Source organism: Lepisosteus oculatus, chromosome 3 (genome assembly GCF_040954835.1).
Source record: "Lepisosteus oculatus isolate fLepOcu1 chromosome 3, fLepOcu1.hap2, whole genome shotgun sequence".
NCBI lineage: Eukaryota > Metazoa > Chordata > Actinopteri > Semionotiformes > Lepisosteidae > Lepisosteus > Lepisosteus oculatus.
This window is the reverse complement of record NC_090698.1, coordinates 70,260,361-70,279,446: the sequence shown is the minus strand read 5'-3', so window position 1 is coordinate 70,279,446 and position 19,086 is coordinate 70,260,361. Positions and strand designations below refer to the sequence as shown.

The window sequence follows — 19,086 nt, the reverse complement described above, 5'->3', positions numbered from 1 at the left end:
CTCCGTCTCCTAAGGGCCTTGAATAACACAGCTGAGCTGGAGATCAGCTGGGACTCAAGAGTCATACTGTAGACAGTGGGAGTGATTCTCCAGAGCATTCCCCTTCACAAAGGTGCAGGATGTCAGGGGCCACATCTTTAGCAGGACTGTAGAGGAATACACCGATTTATAAACAAGGTCAATTATTTTTTTTATGTTACACCGTGTTTAGAAAGAAAGTGACTGAAGGAAAGAAGCAGTCCATGTCAGAACAAAGCTCAGGCCAGAGTAATTGATTTTATTTTACTTTGTTGCTAAAATGCAGTTATGAATACTTGCTTATCAGGCCTTGCAGGGCTTCGGGCTTCTGGGAGGAGAAGCGTGTGTTCAGAGTTGAAAAGCATAAGGTTGTCAACATTATAAAAGACAAAAAGAAGCAACGTGGACCTCAGTACCACAATCACACCAGCAAAGTCAGAGGCCTTATTCCTCGTTGTCTTATTTTCCCCAGAACGGAAAATATTAAATTAAAAAAAATGCCCCGAACGTCTCATTCTCCCTTTTCGACAGCCGGTGCAGGGAAGCTCAGGTGGTCCTAATGCGCGACCAGACGCGAGTTGCGGGTTCATAGCCCGGTGCTCCTCGGCACCTCCTGCAGGGCGGGACGTGACTGCGCCTCATGTCTGCGTGTCTTTCTGTCCGCAGTTCCCGATGGGCCCGGGCTCAGATGGCCCCATCGGCGGCATGGCAGGAATGGAGCCACATCACATGAACGGGTCATTAGGTAAATATCAGCCCAGCTGGCCTTTTGAAAGCCAATCCCACTCCACACCTTCAGCCTGGGTGAGAACCCGTCTGCTCTGCAGGTGTTAAGTATTTGGGGGGGGAGGCATTGCCCGTTATAGCTGGAGAACGTTGAGACTGCAGAATTACGAAGATCATTTCTGAATGTAGGCGAGAAGAAATGGTCTGTTATTGCAGAATCCTCTGGAACGACACATCGATTTTAAAGCCGAACAGCTGCAGTATCCCCCCCCCGTCTCTCGGTTCTGAATCTAGAGGGTACCTGCCGTTGAAGGATGTTATAAAGACTTTTGCTTGAAACAATCAAAAGAAACCTGATAAATCGGGGCTTCAGCAGAGCAGGTGTAGGTTGCATTTACACAAAATGTTAACGTGTTGCTTCACAGTATACTGTCCTTGGGAATGTCCTTTGGGTGTGTGATGTGAGAAGAGTGTGGGTGCACACTTCAACCTACAGTATCACCTCAAATTTCTTCGAGCATTATCTAGATCTGTGATTCTCAACCAGTGGTCCAGCAGCATAATCAATTAAGATAGTCCATTAACTAAAAGCTGCGTATTAATAGTGTCCCACTATGCACTGTCAGACACTTTCTGTTTGCACATTTCAAGTCAATAGTGACTTGGCACTGTCCATGTACCATCCAGCAACACTACAATTTATCTTTTAACCTTCCTTACATTCTAAAGATTGATGCCTTTGAATTGCTGTAGAAAAAGCTGAGGTTACATACATACATTTTTGTATGTATTACTTGTCAGTCACTTCTGTTTTACACCAGCAGTGTTATAGTTATGGGTTTGACATCAACCTTGTAATTTGCTTGGACAAAAATGCTAGTGATCATTTCAGCTACAGTTTTGAAATATAATGAATTCCTTTACTTTCTATAACACATTGGTTATCCAGAAAGTGATTCTGTCTTCTCTGGCAGTTTGATAAAACACAGAAAACTTTGCAAATAGATTTACAAACTTCAAAAGACTACATATGATGCCAGCTACATTAATTTTGGTTTTACCAGAGTTAGCTGCAGTCACTGGACACATCACAACATATAAAATACAGGACATAGACATAAGTATAAAACATTTATCAGGACATATTGAATGATAAATACAAATTACTAATGGTAAAGTGGCAAAATAATGGCAATTTTCCAAATTTATGAATATATCAAGGATAGCAAAGGTCACATTAGAAGACAATCACTTCTCAAGATCAATGACATGATGTGAGTCATTAAAAGAAATTTCTGAATTTCAGTGATCACATGACGAAACCATGCTTGGACCTGGGAGTCCTTCTTCTTTTTGGTCCCTCTTGCCTTTGGGAAATTTCCCAAGGCAAAACTGGGAAATTCTCAGTCCTCACCAGCATTAAAAACTATTGAAGAATGAATGATCTCGTGCTTGACTGAAATTACCCTTCAGCTGTGTGGTGTCCAACAAGATCAGGGGGATTTGTTCAAATGTATTGATTTGTTAAAATAATGGCAATAGTTGTAAAGGAGCAAGTAGAGGTTTATTCCATGCTGAAAAGAGAAGAAAGGAAACGCAACGTTTCAGCCGCGGATCCTGATTCGGGTGTTTTTCTGCACACCCGAAGAAGACTCCACAGCCGAAACGTTGTCTTTCCTTTCTTCTCTTTTCAGCATGGAATAAACATTTACTTGTTCCTTTGCAGTTTGCACGCTGACGCAGCTCCCTGCTTGAACTAATAGCAACAGTTTATCCTCAGTGTTTAGGGCAGGCAAAGATTTAGACTTAATCTGAGAGTGGGGAGTTGTAGGTGTGAAGCTTTGTGTGTTATGAGAAATTTGATGTTCTTGATGGCTTTTTTCCCGATCAGAGCGGCACTGATTGCACTCTCTTGCTCTTCTAAATAACAATGAATTGGGCCACATTCTCTGTGTTCTCCATGTTTGACCATAAGGCATTAACTGCTCCCTGAAGATAAATAAAAATACAGAAGCACAGTGGGGGCTAGGACTAGACCTGTTTTTCAAAGAGAGTCTAAATTGCATTAATATTTATTCTAGCTTTCTTTTTTCACTGAGCCGTAAATTATACAAAAGCAAGTGGCGTACTTAATTTACTACAGGAGGATCCCATATTCTCCTTTATAATAGTAATGATCATCATCCGGAGGGATTGTGGAAAAGAGCATGTTTTTACTCAGCAAGTCAGTTTCATGCATGGGGGCTGTAATATTTTTTTTTAAATAGTTTGGATCTTTCAGTAATGCACAGAATGATTTAAAAGAGTGAGTCATTCATCCTTTACCTTGCACTTTTTTTTTTTAATTGCATTTGCCGGCTGGTGCTAATACATTTAAAACATTACTGGAAATTGGGATGAGGTAAAGGAAGCGCTACATGCTTTGGAACACCCCCAGAGTCAGCAGTGAGTTTTCGCCGACTGATCAGATAACAAACTCATTGCTGACAACGGATGCAGTGAGGGCAGAGAGCAAAAACAGCACAAGAGTGAGGACTTGGAGACTTGGCACTGAGGAAGCACCTCGGCTGAGGAAAGCAGAGAGCTTCTGAGCTACCTTCTTGCTTTGAGACCTATGGAACTGCAACATGTCCCTGTGGATATCTCATTCCTGTTTCGTTCTGTAGTTGCCATTAGATCCTACTTGTTTATGCCAGCTTGATGGAAAATGATTTACTGTACCTTCCCACCCCCCCTAAAATGCAAGTACTAAACGAAAATGATGTTTCAGTCGGAATTCCAAAAGAGTATCGGATCAAATGTGTCGCAATTCCTGTGTTCATGACAAGATGCCTTTCCATAGTTTTCTCCTGATCAACTCTTCCTGATTTGAGAGCTTAGTTTGTTCGTCTTCATTTCTGTTTCACAGATTTTTCTTTGCTCTTTTCAGTGACACATTCTTGCTGCCTTCATATGAACGTTTATTTAGGCATTCTTTCCCTAGAATACTTTTCCTGATGTGTATTTTGAACAGCAGCACCTGTTTGGCAGTGGATCCCAAACCAGGGAGCATTACAGAGCTGTGTTCCTTCTCACACAGACTAATTGAGTTGGGGAAAACGCCTCCAAAATAAACATAGCATGGACAGTGAAACAAGCCAGCTCCAGAAACCTCTCCACATCTGTCCACATCTGTTTTCACAGACCAGGGCATGAGTCCCGTTTGTCTACTGTGAATATAAATGCTTAGAAATTGAAATGCCCAAGTGACATCCTTTGCAGATGTACTGTATCCTTTTGCTGAACCACTACAGGAGACAAGTCCTAGGAAGGATCAACACCTTTTCAGCTGCACAAATCAACTACACCTGTTGATTGTTCATTCCGACCTCTTGCAAGTCATGCTTGATGGTCCTGAGGGTCCCTCTTGTGGTTGCTCTTGGTATTTCTCAAGCACTCTTATTTACTCTGATTATTTGTACTGTTATGGCAGAGGGAGGGGGTGGAAACCCATGTACAGTAGCTGCAGTTTGAACCAGTGAACAGGCATCTGCTGATCCAGGGTCTACAAGAGATATAGGACAGGATCCCACAAGACAGCATCTTCAACCTGCTGTGAAGCACATGTCGCAGGTGTACAGCTTGTATTGCTTCTAACAGGGAACAACACGCACCTCTAGCCTGTGATTTTTACAGGAGACCACCTCCATGGCATGGCCTCTCCGACAAATGTCGACCTGCATGAAGCCACTTGCTGTATGTTTAATGAGAGGCCAGTGAACAGGGTACACAGAGTGAATAAGTGAATAAATTACTGAAAACATGCAGTTAATGAACATTCTGGAGCTTGTGTTTAATTCTTGTTTAATTCTTGAAACCATACAACAGGAAGCTTTGTCTTCAGTGAATTACTTCTTGGCTGCCCTGTAAGAACAGACATTTGGCCTGTTCACACAGGTCTTGCATTCCTCCAGAGTGGACACTCGCTTTTTGTGATTAGCTTCTACTTTGCCAGAAATGGATTGTTGTTCTTTTTAGCAGACTGTGATTTCCATTGATAAAATTACCATTATTACTACAGGTATTGTCAAAACAAATGTTACCAATTATTAATGTTATATTCTTCTGGAAAGATAAGCTCTGGGAATACAGCTCTGGTTGTTGTGTATTTGTGGTATTTCTTTTGTCAAAATCATTCAATGTTTTTCCTTTTTGAGAGCAAAAATAGATCAATTGACGAATTTCAGAAGGAATGTGAAATTAGGCTTGAGAACTGGCATTGGTGTGCAGTTGCTGTCTGAGTCCTCTGTGATGCATTATTACTAATGTATGGCTTTAGAACTGATGGAACCCAGAGAGAAAAATGAAAGGCAGCACACTGGTGCAACATGTGGATTTGAACGGCAGTGGAGATAACAGTGTGCTCTGGTTAATCAGTGGGTAGCTCCTCACCAGTCAGAGGCCCAGTGCAAGTAGCCTCAGGTCAGTGAGAGTTCTCTAGGCTTGTCAGGAAGCTGCGCCTGCAGTTGCATGCTGTGAAAAATAATTGCAATCTCTTGTTTTTATATCCAGGATCGGGAGACATTGACAGTATTTCCAAGGTAAGAGTGATATCCGTCCTCCATGTTTTTGAAGCACGCTTTCAAAGGAAGTCAGTAAATGTTTTGATCTTGAGAAGATTCCCCATGAGGACAGAAAGGTGCTGTGTATTGTGTTTTTCACTACATACATCATGAGGGTCAGTCTGTGACGTGAGGTCACATTTGGATCGGTGGGTTCTAGGCGTTGTGTCAAGGCATCTACTGCTCTCAGAGTGTGACCATCTTTGCTCTCTTGCAGAAGAGAGAGTGTCCCTGCAAAACAAAAAATGTTTTTAAAAACTGGAAATGACAGAGTTCAGGAGTTAAGTCCTCCCTTGACAACTGTATATAGAGGGAAAGTTAATACTGCTGATAGCAGCTTGTCTGATTTGATACCAGGACCAGCAATCTCTGTGTACTTAAGCAACTTGAAACATTCAGTTAATGTGCAACATACAGTAGTTTCCTAGACTTTTTTATAACCTAAACTTTACGTTGCATGCATACTTATTAATTGAAAAAGGATGAAAATGTCCATTTTGGTAAATCCTTCATTTGTATATACTGTAGTAGCTACTGTGTTCATTCCTATTCATTTCATGGAGCAGGGAATAAGCAGCACCTTTTTTTGCAAAAATCCTTTTTTTTTTTTGTATTACCTCCCAGCTCACCTTTTGAAAGATTAATCCTTCCACTCTAGTGCACAATAGTTTATGTGAACTGTGCATCTGATAGCAAAAAGGAATGTTTCTCACTTATGCACCAGACAAATCAACAAACACAGTGCAGCAGAGATAAGGAGCCACTTGACAAGTGGGGCCACATGACCCCACTTGTCATGGTCCTTCACACTTTTGCTGTGGTTATAGGTCCAGCTGGGATTAAAACACTTCATTCATGTAACAATCCCTGTGTTTTGCAAGAGATTAGTCTAGCAGACAATTTGGCTACCAGTTGGCCTGCTTGCAGGCTTGTGGTGAAGTCAGTGAGGGACGTCCCTCCAGGTGACACGTCCTCCTGGGCATCACCCCTGTTGGATGAATGTCAGAAGTGTCAGAAGCTCAGTGGGTGGTCAGCTGAGAAGGATCCTGTCTGCAGTTCTCCATTCTCCCTGTGACTGTTATTGTAATGAGCCAAGACATAAAGACAGTCAGCTCCCAATTGGGTGAACATGCCATAAAAACAGTGATTAAATAAATTTTAAAAAACAAAATTTTTACCATGGTATCTCAAGAGATGTGTTCTTGGTTTGTTTTGAGGATTATGTTTCATAAACTGAAGTCTCATGTTTGTTCCACTGTAGCTGCCAAGTCTGTGTTTGTTTTAGTGTGTTCAGCCCCAGTTCAACTTTTATTCTCTGTTAATGCCAAATATTAATAATGGATACAGTGCAGACAGACACTGAGAAATGATGAGATGGTGATTTAAATTTTCTTTCACATTTAGTCATTCTAGCCTTGGCCGGACTTGAGCATTTTCTCATCTTTCCCAAACAGTCAAATCTTTGGCTTTGTGGTTGGCTAAGATTGTAGGCCAAGACATTGGTACCCGTCAGTCACAAGGGCATGACAGAACTGATGCATTGTTTTGAATTTGGCATTCAGGAAGTAGGAGAAACTCTTGGGAAAAACAGTTTAAAAACACAAGCGAACTATCAAACCACATTGTTGTTGGGGAATATTTGAACGTGATCATCAGTTGATTAATGCTTTTTTCCAAAATAAATGTCAAAATACTTGATTTCTTTGTATAGTATGTCAGCCTGGACCTTTAGGTATGAGAGCAATACAATTAAACAAAATCGCAACACTTAAAATAGGATGGAGGACTAACTCTAGTGTGCCACTTGGTGGCGCAGTGCGTTTGTAATAGTAACCATTCACCCTCATGACCAGAGTTCCACGCTCAGTCTGTTTTAACAGACATACATCTGCCTGCACTTTAATTCTGAGTGGAGGGCTACTTTGCTGCCAAGAACCTCAATAATTGCTCTCTATATTTTGCAGAGCTCTCCTGGTAACATGAGCATGAGCAACCAGCCCGGCACTCCGCGAGACGACGGCGAGATGGGGGGGAACTTCCTGAATCCCTTTCAGAACGAAAGTGTAAGTGGACTCAATCTGGGGTCTCTCCGCAGGCTGAGCTGGAGCTCCTGAGCTTGAAGTGGCATTTAAACATACAGCTTGCAAACGTCGACCTGGACATCACGGGCAGTGACAGCGGATTTCAGTTCATGACCGAAATTTCCAGTCTCGTGAACTACAGCTAAGGGCTTATTGTTGTAATGTGCTCGGCAGTAGCTGTTCTTGTGTTGTTTCATTTCTCCCCTTGATTTCTGGTGTATAACGTCCTTGGAAGAGCACTTGTAAGTGAGCCACAGGCCTGATCAGGGTTAGATGATAGTGGATTGCCGTCCTGCCATTCTGCGGGTGTGCATGGCGCGCTGTTGTCTGGGTGACACCGGAGAAGCGCCTGTCACTGCCCTGAAGAAGCATGTCCTTACAACCACACATAACCCAGTGAGTTAAGAATCATAAGGAGATGCAGTGCAAAAGCCTGTGAAACCCTTTGTTGGATTAATATGTTATTACTAAACACCTCCCCCCCTAGCCACAAGCTCTGTTAATTGTTGAGCTCCCTTTCATTTGAGCGAAGCACTTTCGCTGGGCTGGCAACGGCAACTCCTGTGCACACTTTCTGTCTGATCCCACATTCGCCCTGAGACAAAGCCAACCTGTCGGCGCTGTGAATAGTCACTTATACAGTAGGCAGGGGCTGACGGGCTCCTGTCGTAAATTTGCTGGAATACAGAATTGGCGTGTGTAGACCTGATGTTTTTTAAAACCCGTTCAATGTAGCCAGAGCCCCACCTTTTTGCAGATTTTCTTTCTACTTGGTGAGTCTGTCCTTGGATTTGGACTGACCAAAGCCTTTAGTTGAAAAAAATATACCCATACATCGATTTCCCAGCAGCAAGGAAGCTAGACTGGGTGTTGGCCCAGGCTGCATGAACACGTGCAGCGTATACATCATCTCGTATGTACGGTAATGGGGAAACACTGATCTTTTGTGTTGAGAAGTGAGTGATAGTCTTGTGACTCAGTTAATTTGCTGGAACGGGTAGCAGCAAATATGTCCCCTTTTTAGCAGCAAGTCATCCATTCGCCAAATAATGACGTGCGCAGTGACTGGTGAGGTCTTGTGTTAGAAGGTGCCAAACGACTTTCATGTCACCACACGGAGAAAAGAAATTGTAATGTGGTCTTCAAACCCAAAGCGTTAGCATTTTTTGGAAAACCGATGCCATTTCTTTCTTTTACTTCCATTTTTCTTGAGTTCCTGCTTCTCATATTTAATCTTCTTTAAGATTCTTCTGTTAAGCTCCCAAGAAGAGTAACATTTAACTTTTTGATGGTGTTGATTATTAAAGAATATGCAGTTGAAAGTGAATTCCGGTCACTAGTGTGGTAAGGTCCTGTCTCATGTCACTGTGTTCTCTTTCTCTCTATATACAGTACTCTCCAAACATGACAATGAGTGTGTGAGCAGCCATCTCCGGGGGTCACCGAAGAGAAGTTTATTTATCAAGTGTACAGTGAACAGAGGATCAGTGAACCCACTGTTTCCTGCCTTCATCAGCTCTGTGAAGAAAGTGGGTCCAAGCCTTTCTTTTCTGTTTTCGTTTTGTTTTGACATAATGACTTCTGACACCTTAAAGACTGAACTGCGTTTTAGGAATCACCCTGACAAAAAAATAAAGAACTGCAAAACGATCATTTGTATATACATCTATATAAATATTCCCGCCAAGATCATCGTATGGGTTAAGCGTAATTGAAAACTTTACATTAAAAAAGGCAAGAATTGATTTTTTAATATTCTGTTTCATGTCCACGTTTACAAATTCTGATTCTTGAGAAAGGTGTTTTTTTTATATATATATTTTCCATACTTGGAAGTCCATACCGTGTTGTGTATACCACTTGCAAGTAAATTATTTTATAGGAAAGGGAGACTTCCAAATTAAAACAAGGTTACCATGGTTGAAAAATTTTAAAATTTAAGGCAAAGAGCTCCATTTGTTATGTTTATCCTGTGAATAAACAAAAGCTGTTTATTGTGTCTAGAAACAGAAAAAAGCCTGTACTGAATGCTTAAATTAAAATATGTATACATATAGTTACACTCCAAAATATTATCTTGATTAATTTGATAAAATACAGGTTTAGATGTCTTACCAGGATAATTGATCTATTGGGGTGTATTTTTTTTTGTTGATTTGAGTTTTAAATGTTGTATTTTATTATGTATTTGTGTTTATAAACGTACAATGGAGAGAAAAGTTAGATTTAGAAAAAATGTAAAGGTTGCTTTGTATAATGTACTGTACTGCATCAAGATAATTTTTTGAGTGTGCAATCTAGAAGCATGTTGAATGGTTCCAGAAGCAATAGTTTCATATATCATCTGTCTCTCAAAGTTTCACAGATAGCAACATATGCTGTGCGTGCTGTACTGTAGCTCGTTAACTCGGATTGTGCCCAACGTCATTGTAGACGAATTGTAGACAAAGCCCCAAAATGCAAAGAATGCAACTATCCCTCTTTTCTTGTTTGTCCATGTGCTTTCTCTGTCCTTTCCCAGATTCAGTATGCGGATGTTGTACTGTATATAGTCTGTTTCACCTCAGCCTGTCACCACTAGCATTGTGAGGCGGAACACTAGGCCTGCCTTCAGTTCCTATTCAGATCCATCAAACCGTCCTTTCTGTCGGTGGAGTGGTTATAACGTTGAACTGCAGGTGTTCAGTTGAATAATTTCTTAGTAAACTGACGAGATCACCTGAGAGTACGTTTTTTTTCAAACTTGAGTTACTTGTTTCTTTTTCAAATGAAAAGGCAACAGAAAAGCTGGCCCTCTTGGTGCAGGTCAAGGTGAAGCAGACAATATTGTTAGGACTTACATTATGATCTAGGGACAGTGGATCTGGGCCCAGCTTCCTTGAAGGAAAGATTTTGTTCGCCTCTAAAAGCTTTGTTTCTGTGATTTCTACGAAGCAGGCTCTGTCTGGTGCCTCCCCTGTGGTAGTGTGAGTGTAGAAAGGCTGGACTGACTCCTGAAATGAAATAGCCATCCCCTCTCTAAGCGATGAAGCTCCAGGAGTTGAGTCTCTTGAGCGAGAGGCTGGTGCAACTTGCAGGGAAACAAAATTTGAAACTGGTCTTTTTGCCCTGCTTTTTTCATCTGGGCTTTTTATGAAGCCGAAACGAATTGTTTGACACTTCTGTTTTGGGCAGTTTATCTTTCTTCTGGATTTCGTTAGAAGTTCTTTGATAACCCTTATTTCATGTTTCATGTCATTGACTGTGTTGCGCACTAGCCTTTGGCACTGATAAGACTTGCTCTGTTATGACAACTCTGATGGGTTTATACATATTTATATTTCATTCATTTGTATCAAATGCTTCTCAACTGGGAAATGCAACAGGCTAACCCCCGCCTGCTGTTAACTGCCATTGTCCTTCAGAGGAGCCCAGACGCAGGCACATAGCTTTTTATTTTCTTGTCGACACTGATATATATCCAGAGCTAAAAAGACTTGCAGTCTTATCATGTTTTCCTTTGCATTCAGAGGCCAATAAGCGCTGTTATTCTTTCTGTTTTTAATTGTTTTAAAGTTTCACGGGCAGTTTGCAAAATATATTTTTCGTCTCACCGTCTTTACTTTTCTGACTTTTCGAAAAGGTTGTATGAAACTCGACTAGGCCACTTCGTCAGCCATTGAGTTTTGTGTTGGTTTGTTAAGAGGCATCCCGAAGGATTCCTGCCATTCTCCGCAATATTGAGCTGCAGGTCTGAAACACCTGGCGCTGCTGGAAAAAATGATGGATGCAAAGATAAAAGGGTGTTTGGGATTGACATTATTATAGATTGTTTATGTTTTTTGTGAAAATAACTCGTTTCCTGTTATGGTTTTACTGTACATCAACACGGTACAATTTTATGTGTTATCAGGAAACCCATCAGAAAGTGTCCCATACTGATGCACTCCACACACTGCAGAGTTTTAAATACTGTATGTGGTGAACCTATTTGCTAAAACTGTGCATTATATGCCACCATTTTACTTCGTTTCCATGATTTGTGTCTATATATACCTGCAAATATTCTCTCCCCGTTTTGTTTTTGGAATTTGTTGCTTCGCACCCTGAGTAGCCACTGCCAGTCAACGCGCAGCAGAGACGGACAAAGGCAATACACGCAGAGTCTGCCGCTTAGCGTGTCCTTCCTCCACCAGGGAGCCAGGTTTCAGTTCAGTGTAGGATCTGATGCCTCTTGCGGTCTAAGTGCTCTTGCAATATTACAGTTTTAATCGTAAGTCAACCTGATCTTCTCTACAATTGACGTGGGATGTGAAGGGTTATCCTTCTGCATTTTTAAGAGTCTTTTATTTTTAGATTTAAAGACACCAGAGAACACAGGTGTTGTGAAACCAGCTCATCCATTTCTCAATCCAAAGTGACCCTTTCTTGTAGGGACCGTGCTCTGTCTGACTCATGGCCACAGTGTGAGAGTTGTCTCTCTTAAGTGGCGGTTTGTTTTCCGTCCCTGCGTGTCTGCACAGTGCGTCTGTGTTTTTCCTCCTGGCTGCAGTCTTGAGAGAGTTGGCTGCTTCGTTCATCACTGCCCCGATCCCCGTCAAACCTTCACTCCTCTGAGTGCTCCACCAGGGTCACTGAGGGTAGTGGTGTCAGGTGGACCCTGAGAGTGGACTCCTGGGCCGGAGAATTGCTGTGGTTTAACAAAAGGAGGCTTTTCTTCTTCTAGCTTCCTCTGCATTTTGGGTTTATGAGTAAAGATTAGCCGCCACATGTGCTGCCTCCATTCCATAACGGGCAACACAAACACCTAAATAAGCATGCACATGGGAGCACTTGGTTCTGTGTGGCAGTGTGTTGTTTTTTGTTTTGAGGGCAGACCATGCTGTTGAGTAGAAGCACAGAACAACAGTCTGTCAACAAAAGTTTCATTCTGCAGGAAGCCACTTGGGTGGGAGAAAACTGTTGTGTATGTAATTTGGGCTGCAGAATGTATTAGTAGCTAGGACAACTCCCTGGAGCTGGAGGTCTGTGGGTTCCGGTCTGATCTGGGATGCTGCTGTGGTACACTGGATCAACATACTTCAGCAGAATCACTCCACTAAATGCCATAGCGTGCATAAATGGGTCTCCAGGTAGTCATTGTGAATGAGAGGTTCAGTTGACGTGTCTTGATTAAATAAAGGATAACTCAAAATAAATTGGACAAGAAAGAGTGCATTAATGTCACATTTTTGGGGGGACATATTTAGTTACCTGTTGACTCGCTCTGTGTTGTGCAAATGCATGATGATGAAGTATGACAGAGGTATACAGTATGTTGCATATTACACGATAATATAGCTGTCAAAACGTTTTGGAATGTGGATTTTTTTTTAAAGAAAAACAATCCTGGAATTTGACACACAAATGGGTGGGATTTCAGAAATTGTCCCAAGAGATGAAAGCAGCAGTGAGCAAACTTTGTAAACTAAAAGGTTCTGCAAACAAGGATAAAGAGGGAAATGTTTTAAAGAGTTTTGATAAAACCTGTATTTATCCAAGCCAGTCTCTTTAAACTCATGTCATCCGGACAAACTGTGATTTCCTTTCTTTTCCTTCTTGGTAAAAAAAAGGCTTTATTCTGTTTCTTACCTTAAACCACTGCCCATTATTACTATAGTAATTATTATTAATGTTATTATTAAAAAGCTCAAGTTTCGTGAAATTTTATTGTTTTCTCCAATATTTTTATGCAGCAAATGGCAATTTTATAGCTTGAAAATCCAACTCATGTGTTTTTGTGAATTATTTAAGAAATACATAAAAGAACGTTGTTGTTTTTTTGGCATACGTATCATTGTAATAGTATCTGCCATTTTGTTTTTTTTTAATGAAAATCTGCGAGTTGGAGATATGAGGGAGCCTCTTTTGTAAATGAAAGACTTGTCACAATTTTTTGGATTCTGTTTTTTTTTTTCATTTGTGATGTGTTTATTTTTTTACCTTGTGTTCAGTTTCTGTAAATACACTGAAAAGTATAATATGGGTTTTGGATATACTGATATAAAGTTTCTCTTCTCTGTTAGAGCACTTGTGTCTGCTCTCTTGTTTTTTGTAAAAAAATAACCTCTCAATTAAATATCTACAGTTTACACTCTGATTTTAGAGAACATAATTCAGAGCTATCAAGGAAGTACAGTAATTGTTTCTAGGTCCTGGGTTGCAGATGTGTTTGATTAATTCAAGACCTGTATGATTTACAAAATGAAAGGTGGTTTTTCTGTGAAACAATTGCTTCCCATAAAAAGAAGTTCAGATTCTGAGACAAACACAATATTGGCCTGGTACAGGTAGATTGTTATATTCAAACATATCCTACAAAATCCAATTTTCAGGGAGATCTATGGGAGGAATCTGTTGTTATCCTAGTTAAAACTTTGTGGTAATACTTCACTTGAACAAGGCTAAAAATCAGCAACACGATAAACCATAAAGCAGAGTGCGATTTCACATGAAACATACCAGAACCACTGTTACTGTGCTACGTCTGCAGAAAGTCCTTTCCAACTCTCAAATCCTTAATGGCGTCTTCCATTGCTGTTCCCTTATTTCTCTCCACCTGGAGTTCTGCTTTTAGCTTTGGGTTGAAGCTCTTTATGAACTGTGATAAAAAATTGCACACCTGTAACGTCATGTGTGCAAATGGTTATAAAGGATAATGCATGTTGTTATTGTGTGTTGTGTCGTGTTTGTGAACTTGTGCTGTGAGTTCAGTGGAGTTCTATTGTTTTTAGCCTCTCACAATTACCTAATATTGCTCTACAATGAATTCATTGAACATCTTTACCTTTCACCCTGGAGGATCCCAGAGTGCTCTACAGAAAGGAAGGGGACCCCATCATCCCCCATTGAGGAGCAGCCCCCGCCTGGGGGAGTATCCACAAGCCCCACTATACAGCAGATCAGATGAAGGAGAGAAGAACTGGCTTTGACAGTTAAATTAAGGAGCACCTTTAGGAAAGCAAGACTGTACAGCCCCAAAGTGTAAGTTAACCAAGACGCAGGATTGAACACCCCCTAATCTAGCGCTCAGTTCTGTGGGACTGTTAATGATCAGTAGTCAGAACCTCAGTTTAATGTCTCATCCAAAGAAATGACATCATCTATAGCACCGGTCACAATTCTGAGTCACTGGTTTGGGAATTCTGATTCAGTGGGAAGAGCACCACCTACTGGTCTACTTACACCACTTGCAGCATTACGCCAACCAGACCCTGCATAGCTTCTGAGATCTGACCAGATCAGCCTTGATATCAGTGTTTGATATCATGTCCACCATAAGGTCATGAATTTTCTGCTGCTATGACGTGTTTTGACAGGGTGTATGCTAGCTTAAGCAATTAAGGAACATTACAAGCTACAGAACATAGGATAACAAATCAGCTAATCGATGTCAGGTTTCAAAAATACATGATTAGACAGCGACAGGCGCAGATCCGTAACCACAGACCCACCTCGCCACCCCTACAGTGTATCTTTGGCCCTGACTTTGAATGTGGTTTCAGCTTTGGCAAGTGAAAGTTCAGCTGCAACCCTAAATAAAATATCATAACATACTGTATTTATTAACAATTTGAATAGTCTTGTCTTTCCCTTATCCTGCTCTCCGCACTGTTACTGCCTTAAATCCTGTGGCACATGGTTTCACCAACAACAGATAAGGGAATTGAACGTCTATTATTAATCAAACAGGTTTTTTTGCATTGACATGGCTTGCGCTTTGCACTCTTGAGGCTGAAGAACATCATTGCCTAAGGAAAGCCTCAGGTATATTGCACCTCTGTTTTGGTCAAGGTGCATTATACCCATTGGTGATCAGTCCAGCGTCATGGATCTTGTGCAACACATCACTGAGCTGCAGTGTGCTCAAGATGTTGCTCCCAGGTGGCACTAAGTATATGTTGAAGACTACACTGGAGGATGGCCAGGATTTCCTGTAGTCCAAAAAACATCACTAGATGGCGTCTAAAACAAACCAAATGGGGTATAGAATGCTAATTGCTAGTTAACAGTCAATTTAGTTAATTGCTTTGCGTTTGACCTCAGTAGTACTTGCTAAATATCCGTTGTTTAAGGTAGAAATGTACTGGGCGCTTCCCAGCTGCTAGCTCATCTGCTGTATGTACTGCAGGGTTGAGAACACATACAGGTTGAAAACACATAGCAAACTCTGAGATTTCTTTTAACCGCAGGGCAATTCCAGGAGCTGCAGGAATCTTCAATAACCTGCATGCATAATGTAGTATTAGTTTTCCTGAAGGCCATGATCAGGTTTTTTTAGAATAAAATAAAATCCGGGTCCTTCCAGGTTTTCATAATGACTGGATGTTGTTTTGTACCATTGCAATTCATTGTGATTTCTGTATCTGTATCTGTTGCTGCTGCCCTGTAGTCGGGTTGGAGATGTCTGGCAACTCTTCAGCTATCCCATTGGAGAAACCTGTTCCTAATTTTCTTCATCTTGGACGCATTGAGTCAGTAACATCTGGGCCCACGTTCAGTCTTTCCATTCCATCAGGAGATGTACAGTACAAAGAAGAAACTGCAGAAGAAAAACCATTCCTTCTTACCTTAATCTGGCATGCCGATCTCAAAGGTAACCAGACTGGCTGTGCGCAAGACTTGCCATTTCACAGAGAGCTTCTGTTCAGATCCTGTTGAAAGCAAGAGCACTTTTTGACCTGGTTTATGTAACATTTTCCTGGCTCGCGTGTTGTAACTAGACGTCTCGGCCAAGATGTGTTGAAGCAGAAAAGCGAAGTCCTCCAGCTTGTTCCAGATCTTTAGTTCGTTCTGCAGGACGTTTTCAGCTGCTCCCCAGTGTCCTCCTCCTGCAGCCCTCTCAATGTCCTGCCATGGTGCAGGGTGAGGAATCAGCTTAGGCCTGAGGGACCTCTCTGCGTGCAGAGAGAGGGGGGACGATGACTGGAAGCCGCAGTCATTTTCCTTTATCACCCACTCAAAGTGCTAAAGCATTGTCTTCAGGATCTGATTATTCCACCAAATCCCAGTCAGTCTGTGAGTCTATACAGTATGTGATCGTGAAAAGCTTTGATCAAGATCAGTGGTAATCTTTCTGGGAATACACAAGGATAGGAATGCATTTAGCATCTTTACTACCCAGTTATCCTTAATGCTACACAACAGAAATGCTTGCATTAGGAAGTCGGGCTGCATAACCAATTAGCACTAATACAATGTGCTACCTGATCTGCCTAGGGACTTGCAATATCCATGGCTTCCTTACTATGTTTAAACACTGCAAAAGATGCTCTAGGCTTTATACTTAGTATAAAGGGCTTGCCAGCAGAACCTGCTAGCTATTCTTGTTAGTCTTCTCATGGCCCACATGACAGGGTGTGAAATGGCCCGAAATCAACATTTAGGCTCTGACTGCTTCAGATCCTACCAACTTCCTGTCTTGTGCTTTCTTCTTTGTAACAGGGCAGTACTGTACATTGAGGCAAAATGGAAATTCTTCATTCCCCAGTGTGCTGTAGGAAATTAGTTTCTGTCCTCAGTCAGCTGTCCAGGAGCTGGAAGACCATTGGTCAGGTGACAGTTCAGGAAGCAGGAAGCAGAGGTTTCTGATGGTTGGTCTTGTCTGTCATCTGTCTTGATTTGATTTTCCCCACTCTGTACATAAAAGAATATTGTTCGGGTCTTACGGCTCCTTTGTTGTGGGTGTGGGTTCCTAAGGTCCCCTTCCAGCGTCCCAGCCCTCGGGTATGTTGCACCTTGTACAGCAACCCATCGTCACTTATGTAGGCCTCTCCAAACCTACTGTAGCCTTGCTTTTCCCGCAGCTCAATGGAAAGGGAATTGCAAGGGTCAACCTGCCCCTTGTAAGGCATAGAAATCACGAGGGACCTGCCAGTCGATATAAAACTCCTCCTCTTTGGGTTTTTGCTTCTTTTGCCACCCTTGCCAGGTGGTTTCAGCCCTGGGCGTCATGTGGGTTTTCTGTTTTTGCTAGAGAACCAGGGAACGAGGAGAAGGGCAATGCTGGAAATCAAAAAGAAAGAACACAACATGACTTGAGAGACAGCACAGCGGGTGGGCTTGGTTCTCAACAAGCTCACGGCAGCTATGGCTTTCCTCTTACATGTGCTGTGACATATTATGCTCAGGAACAAGTAACAGGTTTATTCCACTCTGGAAAGAGACGAAAGAAAACAGGCTCCACAGCCGAAACGTTGTGTTTTCTTTCTTCTCTTTTCAGCAGGGGATAAACCTGCTACTTGTTCCTTTGCAGCCTACGCATGCTGACGCAGCTACCCACCTGAACTGCTGTAATATATTATGTTGCTTTTGCTGACATGAAGCGCTCATTTTGATTTATATCTTAATGAGTTCTTCTTATATTGTCTGTTCAGCAGCGTGTATGTTGTTTTGTTGTGCATATACGTCTCCAGCTTCCAACATTGTCAATGAGCATAAATATGTTAAAGTATTAATCAAACAGAGTCTGGAAAAGGCAAAGCACAATGGATGATGTCCCTTTGGTTGGCAATTGTATGAGACAGATTTTTTAAAACACAGACAGTGCACCTTCAAGGAGAGTACAGTAAATACATTTTAGAGGGAAATACATTTTTGCTGGTGTTTGAGTCTTGCAGTGTCTCATACTATATTTAGGGAATGAAAAACACTTTTTGCTTGCTTTTGGATAGCATCAAAGAACAACAAAGTGCCCTGTAAATAACATCTGCGGAGCCTTTATGATAATCAAGACACACTGGTTGTGACTAGTTAATCAAAACTGGTCGGGCTGTCAGTTTGGAGGAATAAGAAGGGATGCGCTCCAGCTCTTGTGAGATGTCTGCGCTGCTCCGTTCTCTCTTGCGGAGCTGAAGGGAAGGTGAGTGAGCCTGTGTGTTGTTTGTGCTGGTCGAGGTTCTGTGTCTTGTTTGTTCAGGCTGATTAAGCTTCCACCAAACACAAACACAGAGGTAAACTTTGCTGACGGAGAACACTGCCCGCATCTTCGATCAGATCGGTGTAGCTCAGGCTGTATGCTGAAGTCTTTCACTCCCACTCTGTTACAAAACAGGAGCTTTGTTATGATGAAATGTCTGCAATTTCTTTCTTGTGCGTACATAAATTAGTTTGCACAGAAGAGGCCCATAAGAAAATTATGTCTTATCCTCAGGTTGCAAATGGATATCTTGATCAAGTTACCCACCCTTGTTGCTGAAGCCTATACTCTGGATTGTTTCAAGAAACAGCTTTTTGGCTAGATGGACCAGAAGACCTCCTCTCATAGTTGATCCTTCTAGTCTTGTTATGGCAAGAAGATAAGAAGTAAAATTTATTGCATTTTGTTCTTTACTTACGGGAAATATATCAGCATCATATTATTCTCATAAGTATACCACTAAGATCTGATATACATATTTTTAAAAAGATGTCTTTTTGTGCTTTGTGTGGTGTTGATAGAATTCTTCTGTCATTCTCCTGTCTGTGCCAGAATGTCCAAACCAATGGCCTAATGTAATGAAAATGCACTGTGCTGTTGGAGGTGCTGTTAATTGGGTGAGCTGTTAAGCCTCAGTTCTGATTGCTTGGGCCTTAAAGATGCTAGTGCTCTTTTGAAAAGTGGGCCGTTAACTCCAGTGTCCTGCAAAGGTCCAGTACATATC

At 41.6% G+C, this 19,086-nt stretch overlaps 1 protein-coding gene across 2 annotated transcripts in view; it reads left to right on the top strand.

Annotated features, from left to right (window-relative positions):
* The window catches only part of ssbp2b (single stranded DNA binding protein 2b), a 157,977-nt gene extending 144,508 nt beyond the window's left edge, over nucleotides 1-13,469 (top strand). For both annotated transcript variants that reach the window (XM_006626515.3, XM_006626514.3), the window contains 4 exons: nucleotides 685-763; nucleotides 5,296-5,324; nucleotides 7,310-7,408; nucleotides 8,819-13,469. In XM_006626515.3, the coding sequence (XP_006626578.1) occupies nucleotides 685-763; nucleotides 5,296-5,324; nucleotides 7,310-7,408; nucleotides 8,819-8,848 (237 nt within the window). In that variant the 3' untranslated portion in view covers nucleotides 8,849-13,469. The remainder of the gene's footprint in view (nucleotides 1-684; nucleotides 764-5,295; nucleotides 5,325-7,309; nucleotides 7,409-8,818) is intronic.
* The last annotated feature ends 5,617 nt before the right edge of the window (nucleotides 13,470-19,086 follow it).